At 42.3% G+C, this 19663-nt stretch overlaps 1 protein-coding gene across 1 annotated transcript in view; it reads left to right on the forward strand.

Moving 5' to 3' along the window:
* Window positions 1-16214: 16214 nt before the first annotated feature.
* The window catches only part of RNF217 (ring finger protein 217), a 54465-nt gene continuing 51016 nt past the window's right edge, over window positions 16215-19663 (forward strand). The window contains exon 1 of the mRNA XM_042886796.1: window positions 16215-16826. Within this exon, the coding sequence (XP_042742730.1) occupies window positions 16215-16826 (612 nt within the window). The remainder of the gene's footprint in view (window positions 16827-19663) is intronic.

Genomic DNA, 19663 nt, shown 5'->3' on the forward strand with positions numbered 1-19663 from the left:
AATAAAATAAAATAAAATAAAATAAAATAAAATAAAATAAAATAAAAATAAAAAAAAGAGTGATTCAGTGGAAAACAAAAAAGCAGGCAACCAAAGCTGCTGTCCCTGACAGAGTGATGTCTGTGAGGATAGCTCTGTAGATGCATGGATTAGACGAAGCAAAGTGAACACAGAGGAGGTTAAAAGAGTCAGATACAACATGAGATAGTAAACCATATGAACTTTTTATTGAAATTTGGTGCTGGACGTAACTGAGGACACTGGAGCTGTTGCTAACTGTGACCTACCATGTTTATGCCATGTTAAATTAGTCCCTTAATTTCTCCTTGTCTGCAGTCCTCACTTTGCAAAATGATGTTCCCTATTCTTAATTTTCATAAGGTCTCAGCCATAAAGCCCTGGTATAATGTGTGCACAAAAGATGTTTGCAGAAAAAATTAAGTAGCCTCACAGTATCCAAAAGCTGTGCTGAAATGTCTTTCTTGCAGTCTCCTGGCACCTCATCTGAGAGATCCCCAACAGATAGAAGCAAGACAAGTGAGGTATGATCTCTGTGTTACACCAGCTGATAGAACTACAGAAAACAAGCAAGCTTTCAGGCCCCAAAGCCCTTCTTTCAGCCTCAGGAAGAAGTCTGCAATTCAGAGCAAAGAAAGGCGTTTGTGCCCCACACAGAGGCTTCTGTCCGTGCCCCTGAGGAAGGTTTTGTATGAGCATGGCCACTGCACTGTGGCTGTGCTCCAGCCTCAACTGGCAGCCTCGCTGCTGTGTCCATCAGGCTAACAAAAGGTATTCTTTCTTCTTCAAAAAATCGCTTGGTCTATAGCCCTAGACTATCACAAATACAATGTTGCCACTTGAAATAAATGACACCCTGAATCATTCCACTAGCAGGGACCGATTTGTTCTCTACCTGGGCTGAGTTTTGTCATTCACTGGATTTAAATAACCCAGTCCGTATTTCTCATGTCTGCATCAAATGGAGCATCATAGGACAGCAAAAGCTTCCTTTTGGAAACTTCGGTTGTGCAGGGTTTGCTTTCCTTCCTCCTCCAAATAGCAGTTTGCTGAAAATTCCAAAACCTTCAGCCTTTTCACAGAATTGTTGCATGAAGGAGAGCAGGAAAGAAGAAAGGCAGGAAGGAAGGAACAGTGAGCACTGCCCTATCCATGTTCATGGTTTATTCTCTATAATACTTGCTGTGTAACGGCCCATCTAGCCCATCATGCTCTTGCCAAAATCAGCTATAAAAGATTGCTCAGGGAAAAGAAAGAACAGGAAAAGCATGTGCAATACACACCCCTCAAACATTTTCAGCCTTCAGTTATTTCCAGCTCAGGGAGCTTCAGCATTAGATATATCTCCCCTGCATTTATTATCTCCTCAAAAAAGCTTGTTGCAGCTTTCCTTTTCACACCTTCTGCTTCTGATGCAGAGTTAGATTCACACATGGCAGTGGGACTTTACTTTACATGTACATATTCTGCCTTTCATCTGCCATTTTGCCTCCATGTGAAGGCAAAATATGAAGTGTGGTGAAGACTTTCTGCATCCCTCACTACCATAAACAACTTAGGGCCATTCAAATTCTGTCTTTGCCATTTTGAATGATTGATCTATGCTCATCTGTGAATATGTTGAACAAGGCAGGACCCTGTTGGTAAAGTCTTCTTACTTCCGAGTTTTGACCATTTCTTACAATTCTGCTTCTTGTTCTTAAGCAAGCTGTTGTTTTCTCTTCCATGGTAGCTACATAGTTACTGTATTTTAGATGTTTGATCTGCTTCAAAACCAGGATTTATATGGCAATCGAGGTCAAAGATGACAAAGAGTATATTGGCAAATTTGATATGATCTCCTAAATTTAGGTTGTTTCTGACAGAGTTTTCAAGGGTAACTTTTGCAATTTCCAACTGCATCTACATACCCAACATCAGAAAACAAACGAGCAAACAAACAAAAGAAAGAAAAAGAAACATTGTACCTAGATAATCAGGAAAAAAAAAAACCTGAAAACTCCTAGTCCTCCACTTTCTGGGGTGGTCTGTACATCCAGTAGGCTTATGGAGTGACCAAAGTCCAAGTCCACTCAAGAACCCACAGAGCAGCACAGCCTGGACAGCATATATCTTCACCTTGGCACTGCGGCTGCTCACACGCATGCTGAGTCTCCCAGAGACAATGTGCTCTTCCCAGCAGGGATGGGCAGTGGGCAGACTCACAACATGCTTTCACCATAATGCCCCAGCAGAGACATGCCTGGATGATGCTCTTGCAGTGACTGTTCTTTTCCCCACTGCTGCCACCAGATGTATACCATCTCCTCTCTCTTCTCTGTCCTCAGCTCTTCTCCATCACCGGTGATTATCAGCCAATAAAAAATCTTCCCAGCAGAGCAGGAAAAGTGCTAGACAATAACATCACACTTCACTGGCTGGCATCCCACCACCGTGTGGGATTTCTTTCCAGGGAAGCTCTGTTTTCCTTTGTTTCCCATTCCTAGTTCAGAAGAAAATGGAGTTCGTCATAGCTTACACTAGCCACCCAGCCATCTTAACAGTACACCAGCCCTGCTCCAAGAGCAGAAGTACGGATGCTCAGACAAAGCCAAGTTTGACAGCCTTACTTTTTATCCAGACACAAACTATTGTACCACGCTGCCCAACTGCACTGTCACCAGTGGAAAGTGCTACTCACTCTCATATACTTTGTCTTTTTCATTCTCACAGCCTCTTTGCATTTGCAGAGAGCCTGGTCACTGTAAAGTCCTCTTCTTCTGACACAATCTTTCTACTGGCACTCCTATTAGCAAGGGAATTTTTGCAAGCAATCAGCCTTGTTTTGGAGAGCAAGGACAGAAGAGAAGCAGAAAACACAGAGGATTTTAGGGAGCAAGTTTTGGACTAACCCCTTTTTTGGCTCCATATACAATTCTGAATGAGAGCAGAGCTCTTGCCCTGGGATGTCTCATGGATTGCCTCCCTCTAAATGATCTGTGTAACTGGGGATTTAGGGTGTCTGCTGGACAAGCACAAAAGACCAAGCAGATCCTGATGGCCCTCTCGGTAAAACTTCCTGGCTTCCACAGAGAACCCTGTGGTGCTGCAGTTGGCAGGAGAGTGGGCTAGGTGCCTCAGCACAACTCCCTGACTGGTTGGGAGAGGAGGCCTGGGTCCCTCTGCTGTTGAACAAGGCCAGGGAGTGCCAAGCTGCGACAGTTTCTGTGCGCATTGTCCATCTTTTGCAAAGCCGAAGGCCTGCTCTATTTTCTTATTAAATGACCTCTTTTGGGCTACACAAAAAGTTGTTTTAAAAAAAGTGCTGTGCCTCCTGCATGGCCCTGGGGCATGCAGCCTGCAGGAAGGCTCTTCTGCGTGGTGTGGGGACATTTTCTTCACTTCAGCCTCTGCGGGAGGAAAGAACAAAGCTATTTTGAGAACTGAACAGCAACAGCAGTTTTGCCAAAACTAGTTCACAGCATTTGTCTCCTGACAAATGCTCAGGAGAGGGTTCTGCCATCCCACACAAAGCATGTGTAGACCCAAGGGAAGTGTTCAGACCTGCCTTCCTGGCACTAAGGGGGCTCTGGTTGGGCCCCCTGGCAATAAGAGAAGGATTCCTCAGGTCTCTGACTCCTGCCTCTTAAGGAGGTGGCCACAAGTGCAAAGCAAGTACTCATATGAAAGAGCAGACAGATCCTGGGGAGAACTGAAGAACTCATGAAGAATGAGTTCCCCAAGATGCCTGGTGCTTTCCATCAGCAATGAAGAGAGAATGGTACCAGCGGAAGAGGAGCAGAACCATTTCTGTGTGTGGCACATTCAGCCACAGACTGACCATGGCACAGATGAGTGTTTCCCTGTGCTAATAAGACCTTTGTGAATCAGGATGATGGGGGTGCCTGATGGGAACAACAACGCTGTGAGTTTAGCTGGATGTTTAACGTAGCATAAAGATTGTGCCTGCATAGACAACGGACATGCACAATGGTATATACCTTTGTGCATAAAGCAATTTGAGATTTACTGAGAGCAAAACTAGGCAAAACTTTGAGTTGCAAAACCATTTCATTTTCTTCATTAAATGAAAACAACAACACCACCACAAACCAGCGCTGCCTATCCAAATGAGTTTGGGCAGTGTGCTTAGTGTCAAATCGATTTCTGTATGATTCTGTTACTATCTGAAACAATGAATAACTTCAGCTCTTAAACTCTTTTGGTGGGTTAAGAGAAGATACAGTTACAGTTCTTTCTAAGCAGGTTAACAGTTACAAATTTTTTGCAATATATTTGGTTGTTGTTTTTTGTTTGTTTGTTTGTTGTTGTTGTTGTTGTTTTTTTGTTTTGTTTTGTTTTTTTCTTTCCAGACTAAAAGAAGCTAAATTAAGGCATTTCTACCTTGTGGTAAAGAAGAATATAATTAAACCTTGTTTTTCTTTACAGTGCTGTAGCGATAAGTTAAAAAATAGATATTTGAAACCAAGACAGTTATTTGGTAAACAGAAGATTAGGAAAAGTTGCCTGTTTGATTGGTAACAATTATTTCTTTATTGCTCAGTGTTGAACTAGATAAAATCCATTTATTGGTGTTTCTCCTTGGCTACCCATTTCTCCACCCTGACCATATGGTCAATCCATATTCAGGCATCTTCAGTACAGACTCAGTTATTCTTCTTGTTTAATGGCTGGAGGGACATCTTTTTAATTTTGTCATCACATAGCATAGGTACTACTATGAATTTCACAAGGAATAGAAAAGAGAGAAAACTCAAACTGATCATTGTTTGATCTCTTCCAAATAATTTGGCAGAAGTAGCGTAGCCTCCCTCAAATACCACCTTTTCTGACTTTTTTTTTTTTTTAAAGGCTTCTCCATTAGACAAAATAGTAAATAATAATCATCTTAGTGATTCTTTACAAAATCTACTAACATTAAATATTAATATTTTGCTTAACATGTTTATGAGGATGTTTAATTGAATGTAAGAAATGGAAAATGCCTTACAAAGCAGACAACACACCAGGGCCAAGGAGATGCCAAGAAGTGCCTGAAAATTGTCTATCAGATCCTAGCTAAAAAGGAAAAAAATTCTTTAATTATATCTGCAGCAGGAAAAACAAGGTGTAATACTTGTTGCCTGTGCCACGCGAGTGAGTTGATGCAAAATTAACTTACCGGGGAGTCTCTAGTCCTCCCATATGTACACACTATCCACCACCCCATGACTAGATACAGCAAGGTGGTAGAGCTCCACCCTGGGCCCCTCCGCCCCCAGCACCTGATCAGCTGCAGCCTGCCCTGGAGAACTGATTGCCCCGAAGGCTGCTCCTGCAAAGAAGGGAGATAAGGAATGGCTGTGACAGGACCCAGATAAGAGAAACATTCAAGCAAATATACAGTTGAAGAAGATGCTAAAGCTCCTTTGGAAGCAAAAGGATTTAATGTTTTAAACCCCATTAGCTTCAATTAGAATTAAATATGTGATAAAAGGTAAGTGCATAATTTTGTGATTAAGAATTGTTTAATGACCCTTAAATCTACAGCTGTCTCATCAACATTATCTAGAGTGGAACTAGAAATCTGAGTTTCCTGTAATCTTAGACTAAACTACTTGAAAATTAAACTTTATTGTGATCATGGGACAATGATTCATAAAAGAAAACTACATTTCCCTTTCTTCCTGTCAGTCAAAATTAAACCTAAATCTTCACCCCATAGATACACAATAGTCAAGGGCTTTTATTATAGCCAGTTTTTATTACCTTATTTGTAGATTTTACTTTCCTGTTAAAACAAGATATGTTACCTAATAACTTTGTTTACCTGGATAAAGACTTCATAAAACCCTCTTAAAAATTGATGGTCTCATAAAATAGCAGTCAAACATGTCAAAATTGTATTTTTCACAGCTTAACTTAGCAAACCTATAAAATAAAATCCATGTAGGTTTAAAATATCAGCAGCATGTGCTTCCACCTCTCATCCCCACTACACATTCCATACCCTTCAGTAGTCTTACCCACCAGGGTAGGGTCAGCATGGATGCTGCTGTCCCACTGCATGGCACAGCAAGCTGAGGGTCACCCATGGGGCAGGTTGCCACAAAGACGGCACTCAGAGGTAGGCAGGAGCAAAGCTCTGCGCCCATGTCCCAGAAGCATGTGCAAAACACCCAGAATCACCATCTCAGTACTTAAGAACTGCAGCTTTTATTTTTTATTTTTATTGTCTGCTCATTCTCTAAGCTTCTTTCATCTTCTGAAATACAGATTAAGAAAAAAAAAATTGTAACATAAAGTTTAAATTTACTTTTTCAGAGATTTTCAATACAGTAAGAAAAACATTTACCATTTCTTCTCTTTCCCTTCATATTCCAGTTTTATCTCTTTCGATATTCCACAGTCCAACAAGGAGAGGAGTAAAGAGATGCCCTATAGAGATCAATAGCATTTTTGGCCCTTTCTAGCCCCAAAACAGAAAAAAAAAACTTCATTATTTTGAAAGAGAAAGAATGATTTTCCTCTAGAAACGCTTATCATGTTCTACAGATTTGTCTTCCATGGGGTTGTAGACTTTATACTTCAGAATTTCCATGCTGTCATCCAGGAACAGGATCCTTCTAGTTGTTCTTACCTTAAACACCAGATGTCAGGTTTTCTGCCAGAACATCTTTAAACAGTTCAAAAACATTTTTGGCATTGGATAAACTCTGGTGCTATTGGAAAGAAGAAAAACATAGGAAAAAAAAAAAAAAAAAAAAGAAAGAGAGAAAATAGTGATTGTACAACCTCTTTGGTATAATAAGGTTTTGACCATTAGCTCATACTCATACAAACTTTAATCTAATAAATATTAGTTCGTATTTATATTTCTAAATTCCTACCATGCTGGAGATGTCAGCATGGAAATTGGATCTGCCTCTTTATGTTCTGAGGCTGGCAACAGGCTGGACACAGCATTATCATTTGACTGTGATAAATTTTATTAAAACCCTGGAGACATGCTGTGTCCCTTCTATGTTCTTCCAAAAGACAGTGCAAACAAGAGATACAGACCAAAAGATATATCTAGAATTAAGGGCATGGAATAACTCATAAAATTTGCAGCTTAGATTAAAACTGAGCTCCTGTCTAGGAGCAGGGAATTTTTAAAATAGGCTATTTTCTCTTGTACCAAAGCAGAACTGATTCTGAGGCATCAAGTGAAATCTTGACCTGAATGTTCCCAGAGCTTGAAGCTAGTAATGCACAGTACTGTGCATCAAAACTAATGCACAACTGAGAACTGCTTTTGTTTTAAATTAAATGATCTCTAATCTGATCCAGCTCTAAACATATGCTACCTGGCCAGATGGAGGATTTTGTTAGATCTTGAAGGAATACGCTCCTTGTCTGAAAAAGCAGAATAAAACTAACATACACTGTGCTTTCTTACCAATGGTTTTATAGATTTTGCTATCACTAGAATTCAATATAGTAGCTTTTTTTTTTTTTTTTTTTTTTTTTAAGAAGTTCCTTTTTGGTTTTACATAGGCTCCTACCTTTGTTGCAGGTTTCCTTCTCAGTTAATGGATTTTGCTGATGGTTTTTTTACAGATGTGAAAGCCAACATGAAAGTAACCCCATCATTTAGGTATTCACTTGGTAGTTGATGGAGAGTTCACACACTGAGTTTTCATATATTGTTTATAATATGATCTAGAAATGATTATTCTCAGTATTATATATGTAATAAACTTCCATAAAAACAAAGACTAAACCTTTCTGTGTTTCTGGTTTCCTCTAGGCTGTACCAAAGCTATTTGAATGCTTTAGGATTTGAAATGATAACACTCTCCTGCCTGCAGTGAAGGCTTTCCCCCCACCCCAGAAAAGAACAGAATTAAAGAACTCACAGTATGTTCTTACTTCGGTGCAGAGCTTAATGTTGACCAGTGGAGGAGCAAGAAAATATGAGTACTACAAGTAAAATTTTCAAAGAAAAAAATCCATAGCAGACAACAACGTAATCACTTAATAAATGGCAAAAGAGCAGGAAGTAGAATGTCCTGGAAATGTCCACTTTCAAAACTGGAGGAAGAAAATTAAGAAACAAAGAGATCTGTTCTGATAATGTTCCAGAAGTGGTGATTCAGGAAGTTAACCTGTTGAGGAGCGGAGGCAGGAGCTCTAAAAAAGAGTGACAGAGCAGGCAATCTCCTTGTTTTCCTCCTGAATCCTCTGCAACAGGATTTCCTTGTCACACCATGTGGAACCATGTAAATATGCCCCCTTTGGCTACGTGACAGGAATCATTTCCTCCAAAGTGCTTGCAGGGACGGGAAAAAAAAAAAAAAAAGGTCAGGAACTTGGGGATTTGTATTAGCAGATAGCACTTAGTCAGGAAAGGGATAAAGATTACAGGGGAAATGGTGCTATTGGTCTGTAATCCTTTTCTGTCACACATACTTTTCATATTAATCATAATATTACCTTACTATGTATGTGGAAAAAATAATCTTATCTATTCTTCACATTCAATTTCTAATTGATGCTTAAATGTAAGGAATAAAGATTTCAAACCTACAGCAAGCTCATGAGCTGAAACCTTTTTGTTTGCAAATGTGAAAGTAAGTATGTTTCTGCCTAAGTTTTCAAATATTTCTGTGTCCATTTACATGTCAAAAAAAGAAATAAGGGAAAAGAAGCAAGGTTAGTGGCATGACCTTAGTTGTGTTCTCTTTGTTTCATGTATTTAAACATTGGATACCAGCTTAGATTATTAGTTTAGTTTTAACATTACTGCAAATTGTATCACACAACCAAGGAGAATTAAGACTGTATGATTGCAGCACCTTATCAGTCTCTGAACTGAAAGTTCACAGAATCCATTTTCAGTAGCCTAAGAAATCTGGAAGCAAGACAACAGCTGCACTGCAATCCTGTAAGTGCTGTAACCCCATTCACATGAATGCAGTTCTGCCAGTTTACAGGCTTAAGTTGTTCTGGTTTATTCCCAAATAGGAAAGGGAAAATATTGCTCCCGTAGGAAAGTGTCCAACATATCCACAGTCACATTAGGGACTGCATCAGTATAGCACTCAGGAAAAAAACAAGCAAACAAACAAACAAAAAAAAAACAAGGAATCCTTAGCCTGAAAGAGGCATGTAGGTTTCCTTAGTTGTCTGCTTACAGAAAGCACCATAATTCTTCCTGATAACACCTTGTATTTGTGTCCTGAAGGAACCACAGATCAATGTTTTCACTACAAAATCAGAAGTACTTGGTAAATGCACTTCATTAGTATTGGCAGCATGTAGACTGCTTACAGCTGTTTCGTGTACATACTGCTGAATGAGTACTCTTCTCTCATCAGATCTTTCCAGATGTAAAAATTTTACCAAGAGATTTGAAATTGAATTTTGAAAGAAAAATCTGATTGCAATGCATGGTTATGTTTATTTCCCACAGTTGTTGCCTTTTCTTTGTATTTATGATCTGTTTTACTAGCAGATTGAATTACTTTAAGCAGCGGGTGAGGTCACACTAAGTCAAGCAATCATAAGTAATAGTAATACCTCCTGATCTAATTGATACTGTAATTTTATTTATTTTTTTAAATAAAATATCTCTGTTAATGAAAAATTGAAATTTTGGACTGGGTGAGAATAAAGGTGAGAATTTTCTCCAAGTTTGTCTGAGGTTTAAAGTTATAGAAATACCTTTTATCCTGAGGTGCTCTGAGGCTGTGCAGAGCTTGTCCCACAGAGATCCACATAGCAAGAATCTATCTTGACTGGCAATGCCTGTTGACTTCCCAGCAGATAGCCGAATGAGTAACTTCTTGAAAAAGCTGTTGTGACAGGTTGGCATTTTTGAGATGTTCTGATGCTGCTGATAAGCAATACCAGATCCACCAAAAAAAACAGCAGTGCTGTCACTGCAGCCTGGGCTTGCTGGCAGTCTCAAATTCCACCAAGAGCCTCAGAACTTCATTTTCTCTTCAGACCGTATCTTGAAGTGTTACAATTTTCCCTATTTACACTTTGCTAGGACAAGAGGTTTACTGATGCCCTTTCACTACCCTAGGGACTGTTTTGACATCTCCTGCTCTTTTCTTTTTATAACTCTGTTCAGGACTTATTGTGCAAACCAAGCAACTAACCTTGTTGTTAGGGTGAGACATAATAACTTTGCACCTAAACTGACTATTAAAAAACCCAACTTCTCTATGGAGACGACAAGGTATTTCCCACCTACATTTATCAAGTTCCTGGCTGAAGTTCTCTGTTTTGTAAAAAGCTTTCCATTGCAGCCTGTAGACTGCCCTAGCTGCCCTGCACTCTTTAACATTATTACTTTTTGGCCCATTCCAAAACATTCAATAAGAAGATTGGAGAATACTTTTAGGAACAGTTCTTTCAAGGTCACTGAGTACTACACGCAGAAAGACACGTGGTGCTGTGTGCAGACTTATTGTTGGCACTCAGACAAGTGCATAGCTGTTTTCAGCTGTACATGGTAATTCCTAAGGCAAAATCCACATTTACTGACACCTTTTTTTTTTTTTTTTTTTTTTTACAACATATGCAATGAAATCTTTAAGAATTAGCCTTTAGCTTAACCACTGAACAGGGGGTAGGGACACAAGAGGACAAAGAATTTTCCACGCAAACAAATGGTACAGAGAAAAAAAATAATGAAATTATCTTTCAAGGAATTTGCTTAACGGATTCCTCGTTGATTGCAGCCCTTCAAAGATGTGTGTGTTGCACTTCACAGACTGGAAACATACTGCAGCAAGTGAGTTGCTGATTTTGGTCAAGACAATGAGCTACCTGTTCTCACTATTAATGCTTCTCATTTCCTCCTACCTTCCACCATAGGCAAACTATCTATAGAATAATCAATGCAACATATAGAATGATCAATAACTCACTGCTTTAATTTGGCTGGACCATAATTTGGTTACCTTTTTTCCATCCAAAAGTGAAGATTTTCTGAGTGTGCCACCATTACAGTGAAGATATACAATGCAGCCTGAAAAACACAGGGGATGCTCAGGCTTACCTTGCATATTAGTGACAAAGACTTAAAAGGAACCTCTGTTTTGACCAGTGATGGTATAAATAAGGCATTCTCTTATTCTGCAGAATGATTTACTGAGGGTAAACAGACATTTCTCCTCGTGGCAGTAATAAAAATAAGCCAACAGAAATTTCAAAATAAGCCAACAGCATTTTCCTCTACTGGTAAGCTAGATTTTATTCTGGCTTTTCTTTTGTTGGCAGAATTGTTGCATATGTTCTACCAAATATTTGCTTTGGTACACTAGGAAAAATCTTTCTTGAAATCTGGACACATAACTATTATCTGAGTGAGGGAAAATGCCTGTATTCCTGTTTTCTTACACAAAGAGAGCATGTTGTTAGAGGTGAGTGACGTTCCTGCTGCTAGCTCGTGCATGTAGAACTCTCACAGAACACACTGCTCAGCAGCAATTACAGCCCCACAGAAACTCTCATGGACATGCTTTTCCTCAGGAAATGAGCAGAGCCACAGTAGCATCCAAACATATGCAGTTTTACTTTTAAGTATCCAACATGCTATTAATTAGCTAATTTCTTGCACCACACTTGATTCTGAAACTGCAGCTTTCTCTGTGCCATGCAACATCTACAGCCTGCATCCAAACCCAAGGAATGTCCTGGTCCAGGGGCACCTCAGCTGCACGCACAACTGACAGTTGGGATAACTGAGACAGGCAAAGGGCAAAAGGGGAAAAGGCAGATGAGTATCTTGTCCAAGGCTGCAGAGCTGGCCGCTCACTTAGCTGCAATTAAAGGGGAGGCCCCAGCTCCTGCTGCTGCAGGACTCAGCAGAAAACACGGCCATACCCTTGCTCCAGCCCCTCCAGCTGTGTTGGTGTCACAGCACAGAAATGATGAGTCTTTATTGATAGCAGCAGGTTTTCATAGAGTCATAGAATAGTTAAGGTTGGAAAAGACAACTAAAACAATCTAGTCCAAATATGAACCTATTCCCACTGTGCCCACTAACCACATCCATCAGTGTTACAAGTTTCTCGAACACCTCCAGGGACGGTGGAACACCTCCCTGGGCAGTCTGTGCCAATGCAACACCACTCCTTCCAAGATGAAATTCTTCCTAATATCCAACCTGACCTCCCATGGCACAACTTGAGGCCATTATCTCTTGCCCTATCATTATTAAGCTCATTCTATCACTGAATTACAGGCAGGAGCTCAAGGATGCTTTCATAACCATTTTGAAATTTGGTTTTAAGAAATAAAGATGCATACTCAAAAATAGCTGCTCTGAAAAGACCTATTTTAGCCCACTGCCTGAGAAAGTTAATTACTTAATTTGATTATTGTCTGAAATTATTTTAAATTATTACCATTGTATAAATAAGCAAACAAAAACCAAGTAGAATACGATAAAAGCATAATTTAATAATTCTGTAATACGGGCAGACAATTGTTTTAATGAATGTTCAACTGCTTTTTGAGCCTGAAGCTAAGAATGAAAAGATAGCAATTTGCACATCAGATATTTCTGAAAAAAAAAGCTGTACAGTGTTTAACAAAACATTCTGTTTGTGTGTTGTTCTACATGGTTACAATAGTTATGACATATATTTGCCCTTTAACACAATTTACTTTACTGCTGTCAGTACTGTGGAGAGTTATTTCCTCAGAAATAACTTCAAAACCTCCTTAATAAAATAATGCAGTAATAGAGGTTTCTTTCCTTGGGAGACTACAAAACCGCTGATGCAGCTTGGAATGCTCTCATGCCTGTATTGCTGCTGATGGTGGTAAATAACCTCAGCTTCCTCAAAAAGTCTGCACCACATGCAGGCTGTGTACCAAGGCACTTCACTCCAGATTAATGTGCTGAAGGAGAGGCTGGGTGGGGCGATGGGCACCTGATCTACATGGTGGAGTTTGGCGGAGTTTAAGGTCCATTCCAACCTAAGCCATTCTGTGAGTATGAGATTCTATAAAATGACATGGTCGTTGCCTGCCATGTGAGTTTTAACAAAGAAAATTGGTGACTGTTGGATACATAGATTGTCACTTTGTGTAGACATAGCTCCGGCACCGAACGGGAATAAGCCCACCTTGTGAACCAATTCATTTTCATGCAGTTCCCAGCACAGTTTCTCAGTTTTAACTTCAAGGACTTAAAACTATATCCTGCTGCTCTACAATAAGTTTGTTGCCTACGTACCATGCTTTACCCAAATGGTTCTTTGCATTTGAAGAAGATGAAAGTGATTCCCAGGCTTGAAACCCAGATTATATTGGAGATGATAATGTGGTAAGGAAATAGAGGATGAATAAGAGATTTGGGTGAGGAGGAGAAGGCAGAAGGAGCTGCCAATGAGTCTCAGTGTGAAATTGGATTCAGCAAGATCAAGCACAGAAACCCAGTAACGAGCCTTCCACAAAGCTTTAGGCTACACGCAGAGCTCTGTGGTATTTTTAGGAAGAGAAATGTGATAAGAAAGATATTAAAACTTAGTGCTGCAGACGGAGGGCCAGGAAGCAAGCAATGTCACTGGCTTAGAAGAAGGATTTCGGAGACGTATGTAGAATACGTCATTCCAAAATAAGAGCAGGGTAAAGGAGGATGGACAGAGGTTGTAGGTGCCCAGTAAAAGATGACCTGAGTCTCTGATAGAGGTCTCTCTGGAAAGAACTATCAGTTTCAGAAAAGCATCCCACTTCTTTAGCCCTGATGACCACAGACAGCAAGTATGAGGTAAGCAGAGATGAAGTCCAAAAGGTTTTATTTGTTTAGGCAGAGCTTCCTTTGCTTGAAGCTTCAACATATCAGTACATTTGTCTTATCATTTTGGTGATGTGTCAATGGCTATATTCTCCTACTATGGGTACCAAATGAATGCATATTCCGAAAGGTATTTGTTGGAATTCCTGGATAAACTTTTGAGACACAGTGATATTTTGGAAGTTGTTTCCATAGTGCTAGACAAAAATAATGGTGCAGGCTGTTTTCAAACTACATTCTGCAACAATTAAACGAGGCACAGTCATTCTTCCTGATTTAATTAGGATGTTCCTAAGAAATTACTCTAAAGCAGGGCTTTTTCTATCCTATACCTTCTGTAGAACATCCATGACTCTTTTACCTCAGAAGATGAACTGAAACCCAAGGAGATAACTCTGTATTTTCCTTCTGGCTGAGGAAACTGATCTCGTAAGGACTAAAGACAAAAACTATCAGGGATACTTTCTTTCAAATACTGTAACTCAGACACGAGGAGGACTTTTTGAGATGAGCTATGCAGCTGTCATCTTCATCACCAGATAAGTTCATAGAATCATTAAGGTTGGAAAAGACCACTACAGTCATATAGTCCAAACATAAACCCACCTCCAACATGCTCACTAAGCCACATCTCTCAGTGCCACATCCACAGTTCTTGAACACCTCCAGGGACAGTGACTCCACCACCTCCCTGTGGGCAGCCTGTGCCAGTGCCTCACTACTCTTTCTGAGAAGCACTTCTTCCTAATATCCAATTTGAACCTTCCACAGCACAACCTAAGACCATTATCTCTTATCCTATTGCTAGTAATTTGCTGGAATTCCTGGCCCTACTGTAACCCATCCATGCTCAGAGCTGCAGGGGGAAGGCAAACTTAAGGTGTTCTCCACTCACAGGGAGGGCTCATCAAAGTTTTGCCATTACAGCTGTGCTGTTGTCACAAGCTTTTGTCTCAGATGGTTACTGATACTTTTTTGGTTAAAAAAAAAGGTGAAACCAGCAAGCCACTTCACAACTTCTGGAAACAGGACCATGTTCACAGTGGAAATGGTACTGGCTGAATGCATTTTGGAGTATGTAAGATGATTTATTGTATAGGAAGTATGCATATACAATAGTGAAAACTACAAATACTGGGAGGCAAGTAGTAAGAACCCAAATTGTTTTTTATTTTTTCAAAATAAATACAAGTGTTCAGTTGAAGATAATTTCCATAGTATTCAGAATACTTTTGCCATTGTAGGTAACATGTGAAATAATTAATAAAAAAAAAAAAAAAAAAAAAAAAAAAAGCATGATAAAAGAGAATGTTACAAAAACAACAACAACAACAACAACAAAAACCAACAAAGGTCCTACATCCAACAACCCAAGACTATGCTGCCAGTTACTTACAGCTATACATGGGAACAAATATTCAGATTTCCTCAGAGCTTTCAAGCACAATCCAGAGGAATGAGTGTTAATTACTCATCCTAAAAAAAAATAATAATAATAATTGTCTTTAGTAGAAGTAATTTTCATGAAGACTCTAGAATTGCAGTCCTGGGAAATTGAGTCCTGCTTTAGTTTGCTCAGAAAGTAATGCCTCCTAATGGTTTCCATGGAAACTATAACACAGCTACAAAGAGCACAGCAATACTATTTGATAGAGCAAACTCTCAGCTACAAAGTACGGTTTTGCAATACAGCCACTAGCATTAGTTCTGCATTTTTGTCACTGATGAACAGGAGTCTGCATACTGCGCTCATAAAAAAGTGCACAGTGGAGGTGACCCACTGTCACTACTAAAATGCACCACCACTCTGTGCTCACTGTTTGGCCTCCATCAATGTTCAGCAAGCATCAACAAATGTCAGTGGTACCACTGTTCTGCTATGAAGGAGTTCAATAACGTGCTTTTGTTTCATGTATACTTCTGTGTCAAACATGACAAAGCTCTTGCAACTCAACAGCATGGTGAGGAAAAGCCTTCTCTCCGCGGGCTGACTGACTTGGATCTGTTCTGTTTGCGCCGTTCTCTCTCACACCTCCCACACGACTCAGTTGGGATCGGTACCGCACTCACTGCCGCGCCCGATCACCACACGCACAGTGTTTACGCCTCAACCAGGGGCGGGACAGGGCGGCGCGTCACAGGGGACGGTGGGGCGGGGCGGGAGGCGCGGCCGGGCGCTGCCCCGCGGCTCAGGGGCGGCTGCCCGCGGCATGGGTCTTGCTCTCCGGCCGAGAGCCCGCGGGTGGCGGTGAAAGGAGCGGCCCCGCCGTGTCCGCGGCCTCGGAGAGAAGAGGCCGGGCGCCCGCGGGCGGGTTGTCGCCGGGGCTGCGAGCGGCGGGGCTCGGGACCCGGAAGCAGAAGCGAGACCGGGAGGCGGCTGGATGGGAAGAAGCGGCGGCGGCGGCGGGAGGCGATGGGGGAGCAGCAGAGCTCGCTGAGCGCCTCGCGGGCTGCCGCCGCCGCGCCGCCCAGCCCGGCCGGGGGCTCACGGGAGGACGGTCTGGAGGAGAGGCCGCCGCCACGGGAGGCGGCCGGGCCGGGAGAAGGTGGGGAGCCTCCGCCCTCCATTGGCTCCGAGAGACGAGGGGGCGGCGGGGACGCAGCGGGGGAGGACGAAGAGGAGGCGGCCGGGCCGGAGCCGCCGGGCGCGGGGGAATCGGCGGAGGAGGGGCTGGAGGGGGGCAGCGGTCGGCGCCGCCCGGCCCGACGGCACGTGTATTGCACCGTGTACTGCGTGGAGAACGACCGGCCGGGCCCCGGCTCCCCGCCCAGCTCCGGCAGCGCGCAGCCCCCGGCCCGGCGCGGGGTGGCGGCGGGCGGCGACCCGCTGTCAGCGGGCGGCAGCATCGAGGTGGTGGACTTGTACCTGCTGCCCGAACCCTTCTCCGGGCTGATCGGCGGCGACTTCGGGCCGCTGCTGGTGCTGAGCTGCCGAGTGTGTCTGGAAGAGAAACCCGTCAAGCCCCTGTCCTGTTGCAAGAAGGCGGTGTGCGAGGAGTGCCTCAAGCGGTACCTCAGCTCCCAGGTACGACCGGGCCCCGCGCCGCTCCCCGAAGGGATCGCTGGTGCCGCGGTACCCCTGAGCCCCTCGGGGAGCTGCTGGTTCCGGGTCGGGGATTAGGCGGTCGTTCCCCAGCCCCTCTCCGTGGGCTGATGGCGGCCCTGCTGCTCGCCCGGTGACGTGCTGCCTGTGGTGTTTGCACTGTGCGGGGCGGCGGGGCTGCTGTGCAGAGGGCTCTGTGATTAGCCTTGAGGAATCACAGTTGCAGCAGCAGCAACTCTGGGGAGAAAAGAGAACAGCTTTTGCGAACTTAGAGTGACCAACTTACAGCCTGCTGCTTCATCACTGCTTTGTCAGTCAGGCTGCAGTTTCGAAGAGAAATCGGGAGCCTGAAAGCTAACCAGCCTTGCTTAGTGATGCTGGTAGCTGATTTAGCATCACAAACCACTTCTGTATGGCTCCTACCAGTGATGTAGGTATGTCCTAAGCCCAAAGAGCCAGGCAGATGCTGGGTATGTGAGAATATCAAAACCAAGCAAAACTCTTTGCTGACCACCCTTACATATGCATTCAGCAGAGGCATGGGAGACGTACTCGCCAGAGAAGTACTGGTGGGATGTATTTTTGCACCTGCTGGCCCTAGAAGCTGTGTTACAGTGGTCTGTGCTCCACTGGGCTGTGTGCCTGGGAATGGCTTCACAGCTCCCGCAAGCGCTATAAATAGGTGTGGGGCTCCTCCAACCAGGCCATTTCACGGCTTGGGACTTGCACGTGCTCCTATCTGGGCACTTGCAAGTCTATGCAGCAGTTACTCGTGCTGGTAGTATTTGTTCTGGCTAATGGTACACTCACTGAGGTTTTTACAGAGCACTTTTATTGTGTTTAGATAACAGGGAAGGGCTTAATGTGGGAACTGATGGGATGAGTGGAATAGGGCTATGTTTTTATGTGTTCCCCAACACTGAAATTTGGGAACACCTTATAAGATTTCTTGCATAGAACCCAGAATGTTTTGGTTTGGCATGTAACTAACTGATGAACTCAAAGTCTAGAAAGTTTTCAGAATTCATTGCTAGTATGTGTTTGAGCCATCTTCATGTTTGCCACCAAGGCCACACGGGTCAGGATACTGTCTTACCTTGGAGATCACAAAGCAGTGTGATAGACATCAGGTGTTTTTCCTTAGCATCTGTAACCTGTGCTTCAAGACAATGGTTTGTGGTAGCTTTTCATTATTAAAACAGGTAGTAAAATGCGTTGGGGAATGACCAAGTAGGGAGCTCAGTCATCATCCTAAGAATGCTCTCTGATCATTGGAGGTATTCAAAGTTGGGTTGTGTGGGTGGGGCTTTGTGCAACCTGATCTAGCGAAAGATGTCCCTGCCATTGGCAGGGTTGCATTCAAATACTGAATTCAATTGGCTAATCCTCTTCTTCAGTGAATAGAAAGGTGTTTTTGTGGCATAATTTGTCTAAAATAGTTGAAATGGCCATAGATATTTTCTCCTATTTGTTTCCTTTGAGTAAGAAGGGATGTAGGATCCCACAGTAAGATTTATCAGAGTGAGATTCTGCCCCAAACACTTAATAGTACTAGTTAGTTGTGAGCTAAGGCAATAGAGAATCTCTTGCAGCAACTAGCAGTTGCTAGATTTGCATGATCTGTCAGCTAAAGCTATACCTAAGAACAGTTCTGCCTGATTTCAGCTCAGCAATTCAAGGATGATTGCATGGTTTGGTGTTTGCAAGAACTACCTGGCTTGGGATCTGGGTGAAAACCCCATAAAGCAAGTTTAGAATCATAGAATCACAAGGTTGGAAACAACCTGCAAGATCATCTAGTCCAACTGTCCTCCCATTACCATTGCTACCACAAGCTTCTAACCCATATCTCGTAGCACCTCATCCAGCTGCCTCTTGAACACTGCTGGGGAGAGCAACTCCACTACCTCCCTGGGCAGGCCATTCCAGTGCCTGGAATGTGAGGATGTTCTTTGCGATGAAGCCACTGGTATTGCTGAGCACTCTATAAAGCTTAGTCCAGAAGCTATTAAAAGATCTACGTGGCAGATAGCCATATTGATGCTTGTATACATAAAAGATGAAACAGGGATACAGATGCAGATAAAGGAATATTTGCAATACTGCTACTGATATTGAGAACAGAGATTCACAAAGCACTTCTGCAGAGACGGACTCTTACCCATCCTGTTATGACCAGGATTTAGGATTCCTGTTATGAGCAGGATTTTAGTTGAGTGATGTATTTGTTCAGGAGAAAAAGGCAACAAAACATCCTCTAAAGCAGTCCAGTGTGTTCTTAGCATATCTGTCTTTTTGGGAAAAACAAGTGATGTTTCTTTGGGAAGAACAAGAAGTGACGTTTTTCTCCTTTGTGCTGTAGAAGGCTCATGTGACTCATCCTCAGTGGAGAGGAAAAGCCTTCTCCTTGCCTGCTCTGTCAGAGGAATTTGAGTGGAAGGACAGTATAGGATAAAGTCACCTTTTAGTCTTCTGAGTTTTAGCACTTCATGTAGTGATTTCCTTCATAAAAAGAAAACCTACCAAAAAGTTTGAAAGGAGTAAATGTTGGAAAGCTGACTCTTTTTTGCAAAATCGTAACAGATTTTTGGTTTGGATACAGTCAGCTTTATGTAGGAATGCACCTGAAATTGGGAGGGGGAGCAGAGGGAGAAGGAAAAAAATGGATGTGCATTTAGATCTTGTTTCTGTGTCAGAGAAATAGCAAGCTGTACCCTGTGTTTAAGTGGAGACTGACCTCAGGTTTCTGGAGAGGGATTGGTTTTTATACCTTGAATATGTGGAACATATTGTCAGAAATGTAACACATGGAAGAAGAT

This window comes from Lagopus leucura, unplaced genomic scaffold, assembly GCF_019238085.1.
Source record: "Lagopus leucura isolate 7727_CA_CO unplaced genomic scaffold, USGS_WTPT01 Super-Scaffold_73, whole genome shotgun sequence".
NCBI lineage: Eukaryota > Metazoa > Chordata > Aves > Galliformes > Phasianidae > Lagopus > Lagopus leucura.